This window comes from Engystomops pustulosus, chromosome 9, assembly GCF_040894005.1.
Source record: "Engystomops pustulosus chromosome 9, aEngPut4.maternal, whole genome shotgun sequence".
NCBI classification, from domain to species: domain Eukaryota; kingdom Metazoa; phylum Chordata; class Amphibia; order Anura; family Leptodactylidae; genus Engystomops; species Engystomops pustulosus.
Genome location: NC_092419.1, coordinates 7,652,991 through 7,674,858, shown reverse-complemented (window position 1 = coordinate 7,674,858; position 21,868 = coordinate 7,652,991). Strand labels below are relative to the sequence as shown.

Genomic DNA, 21,868 nt, shown 5'->3' with positions numbered 1-21,868 from the left:
GAAACAATATTTATAACGGTTTGCATGTCTATAGCTGATAACAACTCTGAGGGGGGGATATATATGGCACAGACTCTGTGAACATTGGACCATTGCAGTGCTGGGGGAGAGGAAGGGTCCTCATCCTCAAAGTGATGGAAAAAAATGCAGAACGGGAGTTAAATAAGCAGAAAGCTCCTAGGATCCAGGAGGAGGCGAAGAACCAGAACCAGAAGCTGATTTCTCCACTGGATCAGGAAGATAGAGCAGTATACAAACTACACATCAAAAGATTATCATCCCCCAAATCACCCCAAAATTAATCTGTCATTGTAGAGAAAATTCAGTTTATACAAGTGCACATCCAATCAGGTCAGCTCCTTCTGCTCTTGCTCAGCCCGCAGGCTGTTTAACCCCTTAACGCTGAAGCCACTTTTCACCTTCCTGACACGGACCATTTTTTAATATCTGACATGTGTCTATTTAAGTGGTTATAACTTTGGAACGCTTTAACATATCCAGTTGATTTTGAGATTGTTTTTTCGTGACACATTGTACTTCATGCTGGTTGAGAAATTTAATAAATATATTTAGTATTTATTTATGAAATAAATGGAAATTTGGCAAAAATTTTGAAAAAAACAATGTTTTCCAAATTCAAAATTTTCTACTTTTTGGAAAGTTGGTCATAGCACTAAAATAACTTGATAACTAACATTTTCCATATGTCTGCTTTAACTTGGCAGCATTTTTCAAACATCTTTTCCTTTATTTTGGATGTTAGGAGGCTTATAACTTTAGGTGCAATTTTTCAGATTTTTACGTAAATCATCAAAACCTACTTTTGGAGGGTCAATTTAGTTAGAAGTGACTTTATAAGGCCCACATGACAGAAACCCCCCACAAATGACACCATTTTAGAAACTACACCCCTCAAAATATTCAAAACAACCTTTGGGAATTTTGTTAACCCTATGAGCGTTTCATGAGGGTGAAAGATAAATGAAAGTGAAATTAGAGAAATGTAATTTTATCTTACTATAGATTCATTTAACACTAAAATTTGCACCTTCACAATGGGTTAAAAAGGAAAATGCATTTTACAATGTTGAGGGCAATTCCTCTTGAGTATGCCAATACCCATTTTGTCACTGTACCCTGCTGTACGGGCACAGGGGGGCACTTGGAATGGAAAGAGCGTTGTTTCATTTTTGCAGGGCAAATATGGCTGAAAAAGTTTACATGTGTCAGGATGCATTTGGAAAGCCATAATGGTACCAAAACAGAGGAAAGCCCCAACATGAGACACCATTTTGGAAAGTACACCCCTTGGAGAGTTTAGCAACGTGTAATTTGTGTATTTTCCCCAATAGGTGTTTGATTCAATTAGGCCCCAAAAGGGAAAAAAGGTGAAAATTTTCTCAAAAAAGTCACTTTTACCCCAAATTTTTGTAAGCCACAAGGGATAAAAGATGAAACAACCCCCATAAATGTGTAAAACTATTTCTCCTAAGCACAGAACTGCACCACTTTTGCATATAAAGTGTTGTATGGGTGCACAGTAGGGCTCACTTTTACGGCTAATTTTTGTATCCCATAAGGCATTAAAGATGAAACAACCCCAAAAAATGTGTACTAGCATTTCTCCCGAGTATAAAATTGCCCCACACATGCAAATAAAATGTTGTATGGGTACGCAGTGAAGCTCAGAAGGGAAAGAGGGGCGTTGGCCTTTTAGAAGCCAAATTTGACAGACATCCTTTACATGTGTCAGGATGCATTTAGAGAGCCGTAGTGGTACCAAAACAGAGCGGAACCCCAACAAGTATCACCATTTTGGAAAGCACACCCCTTAGAGAATTTAGCAAGGTGTAATATGAGTATTTGTCCATATAGGTGTTTGATTTAATTAGGGCTTAAATAGGACAAAGGTGAACATTTTCTTATAAAGGTCATTTTACTCCTAATTTTATATAGCCACAAGGGATAAAAAAAAATGGAATAACCCCTCAAAATGTGTAAACCTATTTCTCTCGAGTGTAGAAGTACCCCACATGTGTATATAAAATGTTGTATGGGCGCACAGTAAAAGGGAAGGGGGATGTTTGCCTTTTAGAAGCCAAATTTGACAGAAATGTTTGACATGCATTTGGAGAACCCTAGTGGTATAAAACAGATAAGAATCCGAAAAGTGACCCTAATCTTTGAATGCACACCCCTTAGAGAATTTTGCAATGTGTAATATATGTATTTGCCCCTACAGGTGAATGATCCAATTAGGCCCTAAACATTAAAAAGGTGAAAATTTTCCTATAAATGTCACTTTACCCCTAATTTTTGTAAGCCACAAGGGATAATATATTAAATAACCCCAAAAAAGGAGTGAAACTATTTCTCCCGAGTGTAGAAGTACCCCACATGTGCATATAAAATGCTTTATGGGCGCACAGTAGAGGAAAAGAGGGATGTTTGTCTTTTAGAGGCCAAATTTGTAAGAAATCCTTCACATGTGTCAGGATACATTTGGAGAGCCGTAGTGGTACCAAAACAGAGGAAAACCCGAAAAGTGACCCTAATTGTTGAATGTACACCCCTTGGGGAATATAGCAAGGTGTAATATGTGGTGTAGTGTAATACACGTGGTGAAATGAGCATTTTGAACATATAGGTGGTTTCCAAATACGATGTGCAACGGATTCCAAGATGGAAATTGCAATTATTTCTGGAAAGTTCAGTGCCCGTTATGTGGCGCCCCTTATGAAATAATGGAGGGGTATAGGGAGCAACGGGACATAACAGTTGTTACAATTATTCATTTTACCGAAATTAATTCACAACAGGTTGGGCGTGAATTGTGAATGTCTAGTGTATAAGGAGGTAGAATATACCAGGGGACCAACTAAACTTTTGTCACTCTGGAGTTGTCGCAGGTCTCTTAGTAGTATGTAGTGTCCATCCTTAGTATGTAGTGTCCATCCTAACTCCTCTTTTGGAACAGACTCTTTATTGAGTCCTACCATTAGAAGCAGCAGAATTCACCGGGAAAATGCTGTCCTGGCAAAACACAGGAACATCTAAACCAGAGGTACTGGGGCCCCGTCCTTCTTGTCCCAATATTAGTTTCCTAATATCTTCCTCTTGAAAACAGAGAAATGATACGGCAGGACGTGCACATTGGAACAGCACATAAGAGTTGTACAGCATAATCTGTACAATGTGCACGGCCAGCACTTTTGTACCAAATCTTCGTTTTAGTAGGGAAATTATCACCAAGTGTTGCTTTTATTCACCCTAGCGATGCCCATTGTGACGAATATTGCTGCTTTTGGCTGCACCAAATCGACCAGCAAATAGCGGCAAACATGGACAGAGGGGGGCAACAAAACCCCTCTGGACCGCAAGGCAAAATTGGTGGCTGTCAGGAACAGCCGCCACCCTGCCCCGATCACCGTGTCTATATGGTGACCGGTATTACTGACGTCATAAGTAAATTCGGTGCTATCGGCTCGTCTGAATTGATGAGCCAGTAGCAGCGATAATAAACTGGGGGTGTGTGGGGAGGACGTAACCCTTCTGGTCCATGGGGCAGGATGGATGGCTGTCAGGAACAGCCGCTGTCTTACCCCGATCAGTGAACAGCCGCCGTCTTACCCTGACCGGTGTTGGAAAGTCACTACCTGCCGCACCGTTCTATAACAACGCTCGTTGGGAATAGGCTATACAATCTTTATTTATTTTTTAAGCAATTTAGACAAATAAGGGCTTATTTTTTGCGAGACGATATGCACTGTAAAAAAAAACTTAATTTTAGTGGGTTTTTAGCTTATTGAAGAAATTTTATTAACTTTTTACGTGTGGAGGAAAATAAAATCATCAATTCTTGTTTTGGATTTTTAGCATTTTTTTGGGGGGTTGTTCACTGTAGCATAACAATAATATATTATCTTTATTCTACGGATCACTACGATTGCGGTGATACCTCATTTATATATTTTTATTTTTATTTGTCCAATTTTATTGAAGGAAAACTAGAATAGAAAAAATTGCATTTGTTTTAGTATTGCCATTTTTATAGCAGCATAATTATAGTATTTTTTGGTTTACGGAGCTGGTTGTAAGCTTATTTTTTGCGTGACAAGTTGCTCTTTTTATTGGTATCATTTTGGTGCTTGTAACTTTTTCGGATCACTTTTTAGAACATTTTTTGTAAAGCAATTTGATAAAAAGTTTTAATTTTTGGCAAGTTTTTTTTTTTTTTTTTTTACCACGTTCACCGAGCGGGTCCAATTATGATTAGGATTTATTGTACAGATTGTTACGGACGCGGCGATACCAAATAAGTGGGGTTTTTTCGTGATTTAGTGTTTTTTATACTTTATTACTTGTGTAAAGGGAAATGTGGTGTTTGGGGGGACTTTCACTTTCTTTTATTATTTATTTTTACTGTAAAAAACCTTTATTTATTTATTTTTACTTTTTTTACATTTACTGACATCTTAGCTTGAACAAGTGATCTTCTGATCACTTGTTCAAGCTATTTTACAGGTTACACAGTGCAATACAGATGTATTGCACTGTGTAATGTAAGACACTGAGCATGCTGCGCATGCCCAGTGTCTTACAGCCGGGTCCTGCCAGGAGGCAGGGACCCGGCACTGAGAGGAGGATCGCGCAGCCCCAGGCACCGGCGGTCCCGTGGCTGCGATCGGAGGAGCGGACCCCCCCGGTAAGCGCCGCGGGGGGGTCCGATTCACATTTAAATATCTTTAAATGCCTCTAACACACCGCGGTCAGCGCGACCGCGGCGTGTTAGGGGTTAACACCCGCGATCGGAGAAATCTCCGATCGCGGGTGTTAGAGGCGGGTGTCAGCTATAATATATAGCTGACACCTGCAGCTTCTGGCCCCGGCTCCGTTCAGGAGCCGGGGCCAGAAGCTTGACGTAATAGTACTGCATTTTGCGGGAACGCACCTCCCGCGATGCAGTACTATTACGTCAAATGTCGGGAAGGGGTTAAGCCGGGGGGCTGCAGGACTGACTGTGCTCCAGTACAGCAGGAGTACAGCCCCTCCTGTTGCCCTTTAACCCGGGTCACCTATTGGTTGCCCAGTTGGCCACTGGGTGGCAGTGGCCTGGGGGATATTTAAGCTTGAGCGCGGAGCTAGCCCTTCCTCTTTGGACTGCTCCGCGCTCAAGAGTCACCCGCCCATCCTCCCTAGTTTTTGTATTTTTGTATTTTTGTATTACAAGTTGATGGTTATGTTGGTTATTGTATATTCTAATTTGTTGTTTGTGATTGTTGGTAGTCACAGCTTGGCCTGTGGTGGAATTTTGACCCTCTCTGTTTTAGCCCAAATCACCTGACAGACCAACTAGGACATGCCCCCGCGGAGGCGGGGCTTGGCATACAAGGTGAAATTTGGGTAAAGGGTCTGGGTTTCATCACAGGTCTGGGATATTATTTACTGTTAGCAATAAAGCTGTGGCCGACCCCCACCTTTTTTCTTCCAAAACAGTGGGGCAGATTTACTTACCCGGTCCATTTGCGATCCAGCGGCGCGTTCTCTGCGCTGGATTTGGGTCCGGCCGGGATTTATTAAGGTAGTTCCTACGACGTCCACCAGGTGGCGCTGCTGCGCTGAAGTTCCCTGGAACGCGCTGGAGTTCACCGAGCCGGGCTGAGTGAAGGTAAGTGCAAGCTTCGCAACATTTTTTTTTTTTAAAATGCGGCGGTTTTTCCGAATCCGCCGGGTTTTCGTTTGGCCACGCCCCCGATTTCTGTCACGTGCATGCCAGCGCCGATGCGCCAAAATCCGATCGTGTGCGCCAAAATCCCAGGGCAATTCAGGGGAAATCGGCGCAAATGGGAAATATTCGAGTAACACGTCGGGAAACCGCGAATCGGGCCCTTAGTAAATGACCCCCAGTGTCTTGTGTCCCTTTTTTGGGTTTGGTGAGACGGGTGTATTTAAGCCGGGGCTAAGGTATTAGTACAGCCAGTCATAGCATGCATCATGCAGATAGGAAAATATATATACTGTACTATTTATACTATACTATAAAACAATATATAGGATCAAAGTATCATACCGCTATCAACACACAAGTGCCATGTTGTTATAAGATTAATTCAAACTTTATTATACAATAAATTGACACTCCAAAAAATATAATAAAAACACAATTAAAATCACAGAAACAACAAAACAGAAGGGTGGTGGTCAGAGTAGTAATAACAATACATTCCACGGTGGGATATCACAATCAGGCACATGCAGGATTTATATACCACACACGGGCCGCACCACCGTGGTGGTGGTCTGGTGACTTGAACCCTATTGGTAGGCACTTTCGGGCTATATTGTGCCCTGCTTTGGCCACTGGTATTACTTCTACAACCTACTATTTGACTATCCTTCATGTGCCTGATTGTGATATCCCACCGTGGAATGTATTGTTATTACTACTCTGACCACCACCCTTCTGTTTTGTTGTTTCTGTGATTTTAATTGTGTTTTTATTATATTTTTTGGAGTGTCAATTTATTGTATAATAAAGTTTGAATTCATCTTATAACAACATGGCACTTGTGTATTGATAGCGGTATGATACTTTGATCCTATATACAGGCAGTCCCCGGGTTATGTACAAGATAGGGTCCAGAGGTTTGTTCTTAAGTTGAATTTGTATGTAAGTCGAAACTGTATATTTTATAATTGAAGTTCTAGACAATTTTTTTTTCTTTTGTCCCAGTGACAATTGGAGTTTCAAAATTTTTGCTGTAATTGGACCAAGGATTATCAATAAAGCTTCATTACAGACACCTTACAGCTGATTATTGCAGTCTAGGACTATATTAAAGCATCCAGAGAGCTTCACCAGAGGTCACAGTGGGCAGAGGTGTCCGTCTGTAACTATGGGTCGTCTGTAAGTCGGGTGTCCTTAAGTAGGGGACCGCCTGTACTGCTTTTTGGTATTTGTCTCTTGATTGGTATAGGGATTACATTTGATTGTAGAGGGTATCTTTGTCAGTATTTATTATACTATACTATAGATCATCTTTTCCTGCTCTATAATATAATACTTGTGAGCATGTGGACATGACAGTATGTATAACCTGCTCAGCTCCTCCTGCTCTATAACATGCTTCCTGCAGATTGCATTGTATTTACATGGTTGCCGGTTCAATCGAAGTTTAGGGTTAATATTTCTCTATCATTGCTATAAGCTTTTCACATTTCTTCCCACCACTTTACACTTTACATATCGTAGCAGAATGTTCTGCCAAACATGAGCTGCTACTTTAGTTTGGAAAGGATTCAGCGAGTCAGGATCACATGGACTGTTCTACAGATGGGAGGATCCACTGCATATAAGAGAGTGAATACACTATAAGGGTAACCTCTAACCTAGAATAAGTAGTTACAGCAGACAAGTTGGGGTCACCTGCATGTATGTTCTTGTTGCCCTTTTCATGTATAATAAAGTTACAGTGATGCGAGATGTGACCACTGGGGTGCAATGAGGACGGACAGAATAGAACCTCGAGAGTCAAGTTCAACTGCACGAGATCGGTAGTTATCAACATTGTGCATCAAGGTCGGGCTGAAGTCCTGGTTTAGGGACCTGAACCCGCAATCTCCAGCATGGAACCAAACATTGTCCGGACGTCCCCAATTCTGAGTAGTTTTGCAGATAGGACAGTTTGCACCTGTTCACTCTCCCAGGGCCTGACCACAACGTGGGCTGCTGGATTCCGAGGAACTGGAGTGGCTTGCTGTAGTTGCTGTCTAAATATTTCATGGTGGCTTCGTCCACGAGAAAAGGCTTTGGCCACTTTGGCCACGCCCATCAGAGAGATGCAAGAGGAGCGGTAGGCCACATTGCAGATACCTGATGTTTAAAGTAACAGATTCTGGAGCAGATGGTGAAGGAGAGGCCCATGATGTTAGTGGCATGCCACTTCGCAACGGGAATTTTTGCTAAATTCAGTTTCCTTTATTGGCTCAGTATACTCAGCAGCTCACAAGCTGAAGACAGTCCTTCCTGCAGCCACACACAGTGCAGTTAATTGGTTGTCTGTGGCAATGATCCAGTTGTGGAGCAGGACTTTAGTAGTATCTCAGCCTTGATCCAGTAGTCAGTAGGCTGGAGATAAGAGCCAGGTTGGCTCTGCTGCTTCAGCAGCGAGCTCTGTGAAGGGATGCATCTCTCTGGAGAAATCTCAAAAGTGAGACTGCCTCTATTATGTTATTCTGTTGAAGTTATACAATTTTGATATTATTATCCCATTATTTACTATATTGTATGCATTTCAGAGTCATAAGGCTAATATTTTAGAAAATGAGTCTAATATGAAAATGCTATACATATGTAACTTTGCAATTATGACTCAATAAAAAATATTTAAAGAGAAAAGTGAAACTGCCTCTCTCTGACCCAGAGCCTTGGAATGAACTCATGTTTTTAAGGCATGACATTCTGAGCCACCAACCAATCACCAGCCCGATATTCTGCAGTGAAGATAACAAATGTTGCAACATGACCTAAACATTGTATCTTAACTCTTCAATTCCAAGCATATTGTACTGCAGGTGTCAATATTACTTGATTTTGATGCAAAAAAGGCCTTTTTACAGGTTCCCTTTAAGTTTTAACTTCTTGCCTCTAGCAAAGTCAGTGAAATAAGGAGATACAAATGAATTGACCAATAGGAGAACAAGCTGCAGTGAGTAAAATGAGAAATACCATGTGATATAGGAGCTCATAGTATCATAGTTTATACAGTTGAATAAAGACACATGTCCATCAAGTTCAACCAAGGAAGAAATATTGTTATGTTATGTTCTTATTTCCCTCCAGGAATGTACAGGTTAATTGCACTGTTCTTAATCCCTATATTAAATTGCAGTGAGTCAAGTTCATGACTTGTTTCTCGGGACTCGGCAGCGCGATGGAACCCTACACTAAGAACGGCGTTCACCTATCAGGGAAGACACATCCAGGTGGCTATTGAGTAACCTGGTATTAAGTCTGCCAGATACAACCCTCTGGGGGATCCTATCTATAAAAAGACTCGATTTGCCGTGTGCTGTAGTTAATATTAGGGAGAGTTTTCAAAATGGAGATCATCGGAGTTACTACCTTGTTAATAATCGTGTGCATAGTCTTCATTGTTCTCAGTATAAGTCTAGCAAAGAAAGGGAAGAGCAAAGGGAAACTACCACCAGGTCCAACACCGCTGCCCATCCTGGGGAACCTTCTTCAACTCAACGGCAAAGAAGTATTCAAGTCACTCCGTAAGGTAAGTTTCATTCCAGATTACTGTAGATATAAATTGGAACATAGATAGATAGATAGATAGATAGATAGATAGATAGATAGATAGATAGATAGATAGATAGACGTAATGAAGAGGCAGCACTCTTGAGTGCTGCCTCTTCACTACGTATATCAAGAATCCATGCCAAGGGATCATCGGCTGTTGCACCAACTACTAATTACTGGCTTGTGCTGCTTTGGACTTTGCATTTTCTAGATAGATAGATAGATAGATAGATAATGAATGGAAATGGCAGGCAGCACTCCAAGGTTCAACTCAAACGTGAGTGATTTTTATTGAAACGGGATAAAAATCACTCACGTTTGATCCGAACCTTGGAGTGCTGCCTGCCATTTCCATTCGTTGACTACAAACCAGGATCAAGCCGAAAGCCTTGGAGGCATTGCACCCCTCCTTCTCAGGAGTCACTTTACTGTGCAGACTTGAACTTTTTCCATTTTAGATAGATAAATAGGAGATAGATAGATAGATAGATAGATAGGAGATAGATAGATAGATAGATAGATAGATAGGAGAGAGATAGATAGATATGAGATAGATAGATAGATAGATAGATAGATAGATAGATAGATAGGAGATAGATAGGAGATAGATAGATAGATAGATAGATAGATAGATAGATAGGAGAGAGATAGATAGATAGATAGATAGATAGATAGATAGATAGATAGATAGATAGGCATGAATGTTGACCAGTTATGGTATCATGGAAGCCCAATTTTGCTTGTCTCTTCACTAGTTGGGTGAGAAGTACGGACCAGTATATACCCTACACATGGGCATGGATCCTGTAGTGGTTTTGTGTAGCTGCGATGCAGTGAAGGAGGCTCTCATTGAAAATGCAGAAGACTTTGGTGCCAGGGGGCACATGCCACTTCTGGACAAGATAAGTTCTGGAGGACATGGTAAGGGCCAAGATTGGATTTTACTGTATTTACATTGTCCATTCAGTATATCCCATCCAGAAACAATACTAAGTCCCAACCCTACCCCAATATAATGTACCATAATTATTATGTAAACTTATTTTGCTTGTGGTTTCATCTATGTACATTATCAAAAAATGGCAAATCCAAATGGAATAAATTAGCAAAAAAATTGGTCTTATGTTGGCTGTGACTCTTACTGTGACATAGTAGATGGAGGGAGCCACAGCACCAAGTACGTTGCATTTTTATGCCTGGATGATGTACTAATAAAGACTTTTTGGAACCTGACGTACTTGGTGATTTGGCTCCCTCCATCTACTATGCCTGATTTGGGATTTTGAGCTCCAGAACCCCAGCTGCGAGCACCACCTCCATTAAACAATTTCTGGAAATTTTCGATTGCTGACTTTACTTCTTCTTTACTGGATCTTACTGTGACATAGTCTTTCACCTGCAAGGGACTAAAGTTATTTTACTTGAATAAGGTTCCAATTGAAGTGGCCATTTTGTTTCAAAATTTGGTTATCCGCTTTTTGAACCAAGTGGACATATATACTACATTCAAGTATATACTACTCAAGTTCTGATGGAGAGATACTGTAAGCACAAGTCCATATCTCTCTGAGTAATATGGAAAAAATCGAAGCAAACTCAATAACACAACTTTGGTATCTTCCTTATATAAAATTATAATAGATAGAGACATAAGGCCTCCAATCCATAAATCTTCTACCCGGACACAGAGGCCAACCGTAGCCAAAATAACTAATCAGATATATAGCATATAGCATGTAAAAGTAATCCTCTGTATTAATATCCTTAAATTTCCACCATTGGAATAATAATTGTGTTGCTTAAGGTGTGGTAGGCAGTAACGGGGAGCGCTGGAAACAGCTACGCCGCTTCTCCCTGATGACATTGAGGAACTTTGGGATGGGCAAAAGAAGCATCGAACAGAGAATCCAAGAAGAGGCCCAGTTCCTTGTGGAAGAATTCCGAAAGACCAAAGGTAAGAACTACATATATTGTCCAGGGATTCTTTAATTTTCATCAAGTACAGGCAGTCCCCTACTTAAGGACACCCGACTTACAGACGACCCCTATTTAAAGACGGACCCCTCTGCCCACTGTGACCTCTGGTGACCTCTCTGGATGCTTTCCCATAGTCCCGGGCTGCAATGATCAGCTGTAAGGTGTCTGTAATGAAGCTTTAGTGATAATCCTTGGTCCCATCACAGCAAAAAATGTTGAAACTCCGATTGTCACTGGGGCAAGAAAAAATTTTGTCTGGATCTACAATTATAAAATCTACAGTTTTGACTTACATACAAATTCAACCTAAAGACCCTATCTTGTATGTAACCCGGGGACTGCCTGTAACTCTTTTTTATGGAAACTAGAGTTCAACAAACCAAAGAAATTTAGCAAAAAAACTAAAAGTAAACTTTGACATAGGTGCCTTGTCTCCCATGACAGGTCAGCCATTGGATCCCACTTTCTATTTTGCCAAAGCCGTGTCCAATGTCATCTGTTCGGTGGTCTTTGGTGATCGATTTGAATATGACGACAAGGAGTTTCTGAAACTTTTAGGATATCTAAATGAAGTCTTCAAAGGATTTAGTTCTGTTTGGGGACAGGTATGGGGAGGATTTTCTTATCATCTAGAAATAAGTCAACGCTTAGTGGTAAAGGTCTACCGGCTATGACCTCATCTCTTTCCTGCAGATGTACAATGTCTATCCTAACCTAATTGGAAAGGTTCCAGGACCTCATCACAAGATGTTCAATGCCATTGATGGTATTCAGGAATTTATTGCACGACGTGTAGAGATGCACAAGGAATCTCTGGATCCCAGTGATCCACGCGATTATATTGACTGCTTCCTCGTTAAAATGGAACAGGTAAGATATACTACACAGATACTTCCTTGATTATCTCAAATCGAGTCTACCAACAGCACTGAAAGTCCCAGGGTTAACAGGTTAATTGGTGCTAAAAAAGAAGACTAATCTTGGGGTCTAAAGAACCCTTGGACTCAATGCAGTGAAGTCCAGATCCTTGTATAGTGGTTAAGGGGTAAATACTATTAGACTCCACCATTGTAAAGGTGTTAAAATGTAAATATTCCACTACCAACCGTAAACCAAATCCTATGCAACCCAGTAGGTCTATACCCAACAATCCTTTGCCCTAGTGGAAGGAAAGGCTACTTTACGCCCTCTGCTTTTATACCTAGGCAACACATTTGTAGACAAGAACCTAACACAAAGGCTAAGCCCTTCCCCTAGATGTACAACCTTTATCTGTCAGAAGGCCGCATCATCATACCACGTAACTTCATGGGGCTGCACTAGTAACCAGAACTCTAGATGTACCAAAATCCAATGTACAACACAAACGCCACCCCAGAATTGCATTTGAACAGTAACAAATACAGACCCCAGAGCAGACTACAAATACAGTGCACAAACTATAATATAATGATACTGTAGACCCCCCTGGGGCAGATGTATGATACTAGTATCCCCACAGAGAAGATGTTTTACACTGGAGACCATAGGGCAGACTATAATACTGAAAACCTTTGCAGACATATAATAGTGGAGACCCCCAGAGCACTGAGCAGACCTAAAGTAGATGAGACCACTGGAGCAGGTCTATAATACTGGGGACCCCAACAGCAGACCATCAATAGTGGAGACCCCCAGAGCAGACCTACAGTAGATGAGACCCCTGGATCAGGTCTGTAACACTGGAGGACCCCAATAGTAGAGAACACCAGAGCAAACCTATAATAATGGAGACCTCCGGAACAGAAGTAAAATAGTGGGGACACTCAGAACAGATGTAAAATACTGGAGAACCCCAGAGCAAACATATAATAGAGGAGACCACAGAGCAGATGTAAAAAAAATGGAGACCCCCTAGAGCAGATGTATAATATTGGAGATCCCCAAAGCAGACCCATAATATTGGAGACCCTTAGATTAGACCTATAATACTGAAGACCCCCCAGAGAAGATGTATTACACTGAAGACCCTCCAGGGCAATCTAGAATACGAAAGACCCCCCTGGAGCAGATGTATAATAGTCAGGACCCTCAGAGCAGATGTAAAATACTGAAGAACCCTAGAGCAAACCTATAATATTGGAGACACTTGACCAGACCTAAAATACTGGAGGCCCCCAAACAAATGTATAATAATATAGACCAAAGAGTAGACCTAAAATACTTGATATCCCCAAAGCAGACCTATAATACTGGGACCCCCAGAGCAGACCTTTAAAATTGGAGAACCCCAGAGACATAAACTAGCTGGTTCCTGCTGCTCTGCTCTGGCTGTATGCTCCAGGGTTAGGACCCAGGGCAGTGCAGTGTCCTGAGCTGGACAGAAGCCGAGCAGTGAGTACAGAGCAGCTGAATTGTATTCACCACATGGGTCTCCTTTTGCCCTGTCCTGCACATACAGTGAGCATCAGAAGCCAGGACCGAGCAGGAGATACCCAGACCAGTGAGCACTTGTCTTACATGCTGACCACTGCCCACCCTCCTACACCAATGGAATTGGCGTCATTGTTCGCAGCACTCATTGGTCTCAGCAGGCTGCGCCCGTGAGAGCCACAACCCAAGGCTCTGTGGGTTGTGCAGCTCTGGTATAGATAAACTCTTCAAAATGCTACAGTAGTAGAAACAAGGACAAGGAAAAACTGAAAGTACGGTAACATTTCCCAGATATTAAAGCTACTTTACACATTGAATTCTTACTCATTTCCACAGGAAAAAAACAACCCAGAGACTGAATTTCACATGAAAGGTATCGTCAATACCACTTTTGATCTATTTGGTGCTGGGACAGAAACCGTTAGCACCACCCTGCGATATGGATTGATGATTCTACTCAAACATCCAGATGTTGAAGGTTGGTAAATGTATTGAGATTTATTGACCATCGCACGATGCTTTTAATTCACTGTTATCTTGAAGGTGTTAATAAATGCTTTATTTACCCGTATTCCCTTCTCTATCGACAGAACGCATCCATCAAGAAATTGACAAAGTCGTTGGAAGGAATAGGGCTCCATGTATAGAGGATCGGTCTCACATGCCTTATATGGATGCTGTAGTCCATGAAATTCAGAGATTTATTGACCTCATACCATTGGGGATCCCACACAAAGTAACCCGTGACTTGACATTTCGGGATTATTTTATTCCACAGGTAAAACTGTGCTTTTCTCTACGCTTAGTAGTAGAAGCCACTGGATGTGGATGATCTCCAATATAGTATTTTTCATCTCAATAGTTGTATGACCTAAAATGGAAATGAAGATGTTGTTCTCGAATAGATAAGGTTGAATAAAGACAACGGTCCATCAATCTAAAGAAAGCCCCCCAAAAAACGTAAACCAATTGACCCTTAATGGGGAAAATTTACTTCCCATCTGTAAATAGGACAGCAAGAATAAATCCCTCGATCAAAATTACATGAACTATTCTGTATCCTTCAATATATGAAACTAATCTTTTCTCATTGGGTTGGTATTTTGTAGGGTACAACCATCTTCCCAGTGCTCAGTGCTGTTCTACAGGATCCAAAGCAGTTTAAATATCCATATCAGTTCAATCCTGGACATTTCTTGGATGATGAAGGCAAATTCAATCGAAATGATGGATTCATGCCGTTCTCTTCAGGTAAGTGCCTAAACTTAGAGTGTTAAAATAGCCAAGTCAATCAGAATAACTTTCGTTTGACCTTTGTAACTATGGATGAAGTGAGGATGGTTGATGGTTATTACTATTTTTGTGGCATATGACAATTGGAGTTGGTCAACCTTTAGGACCAAACAGAAGAAGAAGAAAGCGATAGAGGCTTCCAAGAAAACCTTGAAGTTCTTTGGTGAATTTCTTTCGAATCAAAGAGAAAGAAAGGATGAGTGACTCTTCCAGTTGTTATGTTGTAAGCCCGAGTAACTTTCTTATCACAAGTAACGATATGCAGTAACCTGGTGGGGTTAGGCCAAAAATTGGCACAAAGAGCTTTGGTCAGTGCTGACCATTGAGCCCACTGTTACGCGTTCTTTGGGATTCTCCCATTAAATCTTTAGAGCAAACGGCCAGAGATCCACATTCTTCCAAAGTGTGGGGGCGCTTTTGGCTCTTTTTTGGGATCCCACCCATAGGAAATTTAAATAAGGTAAAAGAAATACAGACAACACATTAAGATCTCAATATGGGATCCTCTTCATAAATTGGTATCATATTTAGAGATGTGTGAATCATCAAGGATCCAATTGACAGAAGCTTCAAGGTTTTTTTCAAAAATTTGGCTCAGATTCAATTCTATTCGCTCTGGAAATTGGTATGTAACTTCCTGTAATCTTTAAAAAACACAATGAAACGCTGTTCTCTCATTTTCTTAATTTACAAAGATTTTTTTCATTTTCCCTGTCTATTTCCTTTCCCTAAGCTCTGGGATGAATGACAGCTGTATTTTACAAAATGTGTCCAAAGTTAAGCAGAAAATATCCAGATTCAATTTGCAGATTTATACCAATTATGAGAACTAACACATTTACTCATCTCTAATCACATTGCGTTGCTTGTGTTTATTTGTAGAACTCAAAAGATGATCAATATTTTGCCTTAAATGGGTTGTGTCAGGACTCGGGGGTCAGTGAGCCCCCTGGACCACAGCGGGAGATGGCAATAGCCTACACCTGGGACCGGAATCTAAGTGGCACCTGGTCTTCACCAGAGCCCGCAAAGCGGGTTGGACTTGCTGGGGCATGGTGCCACCAGGTAGTTCCACAGGTCCGTCTTGTCCGCGGTGGCAGCCCAGGTCAAGGTGCAGATTCAGAGGGCAGTCTTGGAGTCAGGCACAAGCAGGCGGTCAGGGCCGGTGGCAGAGATGCCCGAGGTCAGAGGTCGGATCCGGGGTCAACAACAGGAGATCAGGCGTAGGAGAAATGGGAATACAGGAATCTAGCAAGGAAGCGTTCTCTAAGGCTGATAGCTCAAAGATCTGGCAGGGAGTGATAGGAGCTGCTGGTTGAAATAGGAACCCAGAAGTGGCCAGCACCAATCAGCTGTGCGCTGGCCCTTTAAATCTTCGAATGCTGGCACGCCCTAGGGAACACAGGATAGGGAGCAGGATCGTGGAGAGGTGTGTGAGGGCTGGGGATGCAACCACAGAGAGGGGCACGGGTGTGCCTGCGATCCGAGGCATGGATCACTGGGACACCCCTGACAGGTTGTCTCTGGTTAGGGTCTCAGAAAGCTAGAAAAGCTAATTATTGAAGTAGACAAAATATCATCATAAAATCCTGGTTTGTGGTGGGATCTCTCATATAGATAAGAGCAAAGTTAAAGGGCCAAATTTTTGGCCTTCGGTCAATCTTATTTTAATATATAGGATCTCATGAACCGATGGATCATGCCTTGCTTGACAGTTTTCTGGTTGCACTCCATTGAACATGTCCTTAAAAATGGGATAGGGGACAAGCTACGGGAGTCCTTGGCCTGTCAGGAACAAGGTAAGGTTAAAAAAAAACACCTGCTCCCTACCGGCCCGCCATAATGGTTTCCCATTAGCCTGGGAAGCATGTAAGATACTTGTGGTATTTTTTGTACCTCTAATTTAACAATCCTAAATAAATATCTCTCTTTAGAAATCCGGTGTTCTCATTTCTTCTTTTGATATCCCACAGATTTAATATCATGAGACTAAATGTTTCCCTGATGATGTTTAAACAAGAACGTTACATAACTAGTTCTATTAGATGAAAATAATCCCATGACTGAAATTCTATCCAAGATGGAATCCTATTGTTCCACTTCAGTTAATCTAATCCATATTTCGTGGAGCAGGAGGATGTAAGGTCATCGTGTAGACTGGCAATTGATTTTGTCTGCCACAAATCAACATGATGTAAAAAACAAATGTGCAATGAGTTGTAACAATCTGTTTTAACAACTGAAACATTACAAAAGGACTAGACTAGGAGGTTCAGCTCCACGTTGTAACATCTGACTTCGATGCCCACCTTACCATGGTGGTCACAGTTCTAGGTCAGTTAACTTCCTCACTACTTACTTTCTTACTGCTCCTACTGATAATTTGTAAAAATGTTGTACTAAATGCCCCTAACAAAGTGTCAGGATTCGGGATGAGTGGATCGTCTGGACCACCACGGGAGGTGGTACTAGCCAACACCTGGGACCGGAATCTAAGTGGCACCCGGTATTCACCAGAGCCCGCCACAAAGCAGGATGGTCTTCCTGCGGCAGGGTGCCACCAGGTCGTTCCACAGAAGCGAGCAGCCCGTGGTAGCAGCCAAGGTCGAGGTACCTTAGCAGGAGACAGTGTCAGGTTCAGGCACAGCGTCAGGGCAGGCAGCAGAGATACAACATCAAGTCCAATCCGGGTTCAGTAACGGGAGGTCCAGGCAGATGGGAAAGGAAGCAAAGGCACAAGGGACACAGGAACACAGTAACGTAGGAACACAGAAATGTAGGAACACGGGACATGGGAACTCAGGAGCAGGAACACACAGGAATGCAGGAATATCACAAGAAGCTTTCACAATGGCGTAGGCTCAAAGATGGGAAAATGGGCAGCACCAATTAATGGTGTACTGGCCCTTTAAATTTCCTGAAGCTGGCACGAGTGCCCTAGGAGATGGGGACGTGTGCACACGGACCGCGGATGGGGATCCAAAACAGGGACAGGTGAGCCGGAGCACACTGAGGGAAACTGGTGCGCCCCCGATCCAAGACAGGGATCTTGGGAGCATCCGTGACACAAAGCTTGGTATTAGAAACCATCTACCCCCCACATGAAGATGTTTGAATGTTACAGGTCCTTAGTTTCTTATTTTCACTAATTATCCAAATGCTGTATTCCCAGACCCAGCTTTTGCTTTAGGTGCTGGAATCAATGAAACAGAACCAAACTCTGCTTGCCCTAACCTCAGCTCAACAGATGCCTCCAGTAATGGGATTACTCTGAGAGGTATTGTCCTCTTGATCCTGTTCCAACAAAACCGTGATCCTCATACTGGGGTTTAAGTGTGAACACCACGAGGATCTGTTAGATAATGCCCTTGGGATTAACCCCAAACAAACCTACACTGGTAAACTTTTTCATACTGCCCGGAGGAGCCAAAGGCCATTGACTGGTCAACAGACACTTTCAGGATTTCTATTATAAATCAGCTTAAAATAAATTTTTAAAAAAGCAACATATAATTAACAATAATTAAAGTGTTTTTGATATTATTATGCATCTTCTAAGTTGGTCTTTGGGGGGTACTAACATTTATCTGATAATTTAAATATATCTTTACCTTTCAGGGAAACGGATTTGTCTTGGAGAAGGTCTTGCACGGATGGAGCTCTTCCTGTTCTTCACCACCATTTTGCAGAACTTCACTTTGCATTCACCTGTGGACGTAGAAGAATTAGACTTAACACCTTTAATGAGTGGGTTTGGAAATTTCCCCCGCTATTACCAATTGGCCTTGATCCCACGCTAGTTTATTTCTTTGAACCTCTGCTCTTTCTGGGTATTACTATTGGATATGATCTTTTTATGGTGGCAGTTTCCTTGTAGAGGTTTCTATATGTAAGCTTAGCCTTAGCGGAGAACTCAAGGTGCCCGGTGGATAATGGCTGGAGGCTGCAGACTTTAAGATTGGGAATGTAGAGTCCTGGAGAATTACTAACATTACAATTCTGGATTTCGTGGAGTTTTGCTTATGGGCTTCAAGAATCATGTAGCCTAAATCTTTTTGGACTTGTAGAAGATCTTCCTTTCAAATCTCATACCTTGTGTGCCAAGAACTCGGTTATAAGACACCAGCCATGACTACATGGCCTCAGGAGGTTTCTGATGTTTTTACAATAAATTACTCCAGGTACAAGGCCTTCGTAAAAACTTGGCAGGCTAGTTGGCTCGTCTCACTAATAGGGTTGGAATAATACAGTATCCTTAAGACCTTCATACAGTTGACTGCATTGTGTAGTTGCACTCTTAGACAATCGAGCTGTACACTCCCGTTTCCGATACTCCTGATTACATGAACTTCTGTCAAAATTTATCAAAACTTATCAAACTACTTTCCTACAGGATGTATTTGCTGATTGTACGCAACCCAATAATGTTTTCATAGCAAAATCAATGATTATTTTATTTTTTGGTGTCATCTGCATCATCTTACTGAATGAACATTCCTTTAACACTAAATTAAAGAAACTTGTCTAAATGTAGGTGGTTGGATACATTTTTTATAGATAAGCCTCTCCATGGCGGTGCTGCCCCATCCCCTGGCTCCCTTCACTACCTGCCGGATCTTTGAGCTACCAGCCTCAGTGAAAGCTTCCCTATAAGTTCCCTGTGTTTCTGTACCTGCCTTGCCTTGATCTCCTATTGCTGACCCTAGACCTGAACTCTGACCTCTGCATCTCTGAAGTCTACCCTGACAACCTGCCTTTACCTGACTACGAGACTGTCTCCTGTATTGATACCTCGACCTTGGCTGCCACCGTGGGCTAGTCGCACCTGTGGAACGACCTGCAGGCTCTGGTGAAGACCAGGTGCCACTTAGATTCCGGTCCTAGGTGTCGGCTAGTACCACCTCTCGCGATGGTCCAGAGGGTCCACTGACTCTGAACCCTGACAGACCAGAGAATCAGGGATATAACTTGTGGGGGTTTAAATGGTGTAATCACCCCCTGGACCTGTAAGGTATTCCCTCCCTGTATAAGATGAGTAGTACAAGCAATACATTATAGTTGGGGGCCTGATCTCAGGACCTTAACTTTGGGGCCCAGAAGCTTTATATTACAATATTGGTGAAGACACACATTGTGGACCTATGTGGACGCTATGTAACTCATCAATGAAAGTGGTACTACAATCATTAATCTCTCCTTAAACCCAAAACTACCCTGAAAAATTCTGATCAAAAGGAACATTTTACATTAGGACAAGATCATTGGTCCGTTCCTCCCACAACATCCATCATTCAACTTTAAAAAGGCAAATAATCTAGGGACTAAGATAGCGCCAACAGGGACCAATATGAAAGGTGAAAGCTATGATAAGTATTATTCTATATTTTGCTGCCGAGCTGACATTTTTATTGGGGACTGTATGACCTACTGATCGCTTTCAATAAAGTTTTGTACGTGTAACAAAATGGCGAAAAACTGGCGATTCAGACTTTTCCGTCAATAACCGTTTTTTAGATTTTGATGGGACTTTTGAGACACGGCGATACCTAAAAATGTTTACGTTTTTTTCTTTTGTTTATTTTTATATCACTTCTAATTTTAACTTGTAGTTTCTTTTTCCTTTTTCTACAATTTTTTTTTTACAGTTTTTCAACCCCCCTAAGTTACTTTAACCCTAGTGGGTCTGATTGTTCCTACCATATACTGCAGTGCTTCTGTCTTCCAGTATCCGGCAGTTTTGCCACAAGCACATTGTTACAGATCTTATATAGACTCCAGGCTGTCATGATTACAGATTGTCCCCCCCACCAAAGATGCCACGATGAGCTACAATCTGAGCAGGTTAACACCCGTGATCAGTGAAAGCAACAGTGTTATCCATACATACCCTTCTAAGTGCGGGTGCTACCCCTCTATTTTGTCTTAAATACTATTTAAACATTTGCAATCAATTGGGTTGAGATTACATGCGCTCAAAGCAGAAGACAGAAGACACTTTTTGAGAAATAAGTTCACTTAGCGCAACTAGAACCTCTTTTCCTTCTTTGGAACACAATTCCAAGCTTTCTACTGTCCCTGCTGTGTCCTGCTCCTGAGTCGGCTATTCCAAATTCACGGCTATTTTCTTAAGATTAACCTTCTCTCTTGAGGCGATTATACATGCATTACCAAATTCTTTGCAATGGCCATTTATAAGTGTTGGTCTCAAGACTAAATAAGTTCATTAGTTTAATTTTTGATGATACCTGACATCTCCTTTGCCTTGTGACTCTTCGCTGTACCGAACTCTGATCCAATTGTGGCCCCAGAGATCGAACCCAAAACAGACTCATTTGTAAAGCTACTAGGATCTCCTTGGTAGTGGTTGGGCCCCCAGAACAAGATGTAATCGCCCAAGTTATCCCAGGCTGACACGGGCCAGGCCTGTAGAAGCAGCAGCTTAGGACGGACTAATGATAGAGATACAGGACTCGTCATCATAGTCAAACTGAAGTTGAAATGAGTTTTACAACATTTCAATTTTATAGATTTTTTATTACATCCTGCTCAAACATTAATTAGATTTTTTTATAGATCATGTTAGAGATTGCTCCATAAATGTAGTTTATTATGTATAATAAACTATTGTCTTATACATTAAAAAGCTACCACATTGTAGTTATTATGGCGCCATTTACTGGAGTAGAACATTGCGAGTAACTAGAGACGAGCGGGATTGCTTTTTAAGATGGCTTGTAGGTAGAGGCGTCAATTCGCCGGAGTGGTTGCACGGCTGCTAATCTAACAATATGTCCATGTCACGCGGGATGCACCAGAACCCAAGACATAGCGCCAGATTGGCGACCGTGCAGCCAAATTGATGCCCCTATTTACTAGCCA

The 21,868-nt window shown here is 41.8% G+C and overlaps 1 protein-coding gene across 1 annotated transcript; it reads left to right on the top strand.

Annotated features, from left to right (window-relative positions):
* The first annotated feature begins 8,964 nt into the window (after window positions 1-8,964).
* On the top strand, window positions 8,965-18,891 carry LOC140077670 (cytochrome P450 2G1-like). The gene is made up of 9 exons (XM_072125010.1): window positions 8,965-9,284; window positions 10,063-10,228; window positions 11,112-11,261; window positions 11,729-11,889; window positions 11,978-12,154; window positions 14,033-14,174; window positions 14,287-14,474; window positions 14,806-14,947; window positions 18,608-18,891. The coding sequence occupies exons 1-9, from the start codon at window positions 9,102-9,104 to the stop codon at window positions 18,787-18,789; spliced, it is 1,491 nt and encodes a 496-aa protein (XP_071981111.1). The 5' UTR covers window positions 8,965-9,101; the 3' UTR covers window positions 18,790-18,891.
* Window positions 18,892-21,868: the final 2,977 nt, after the last annotated feature.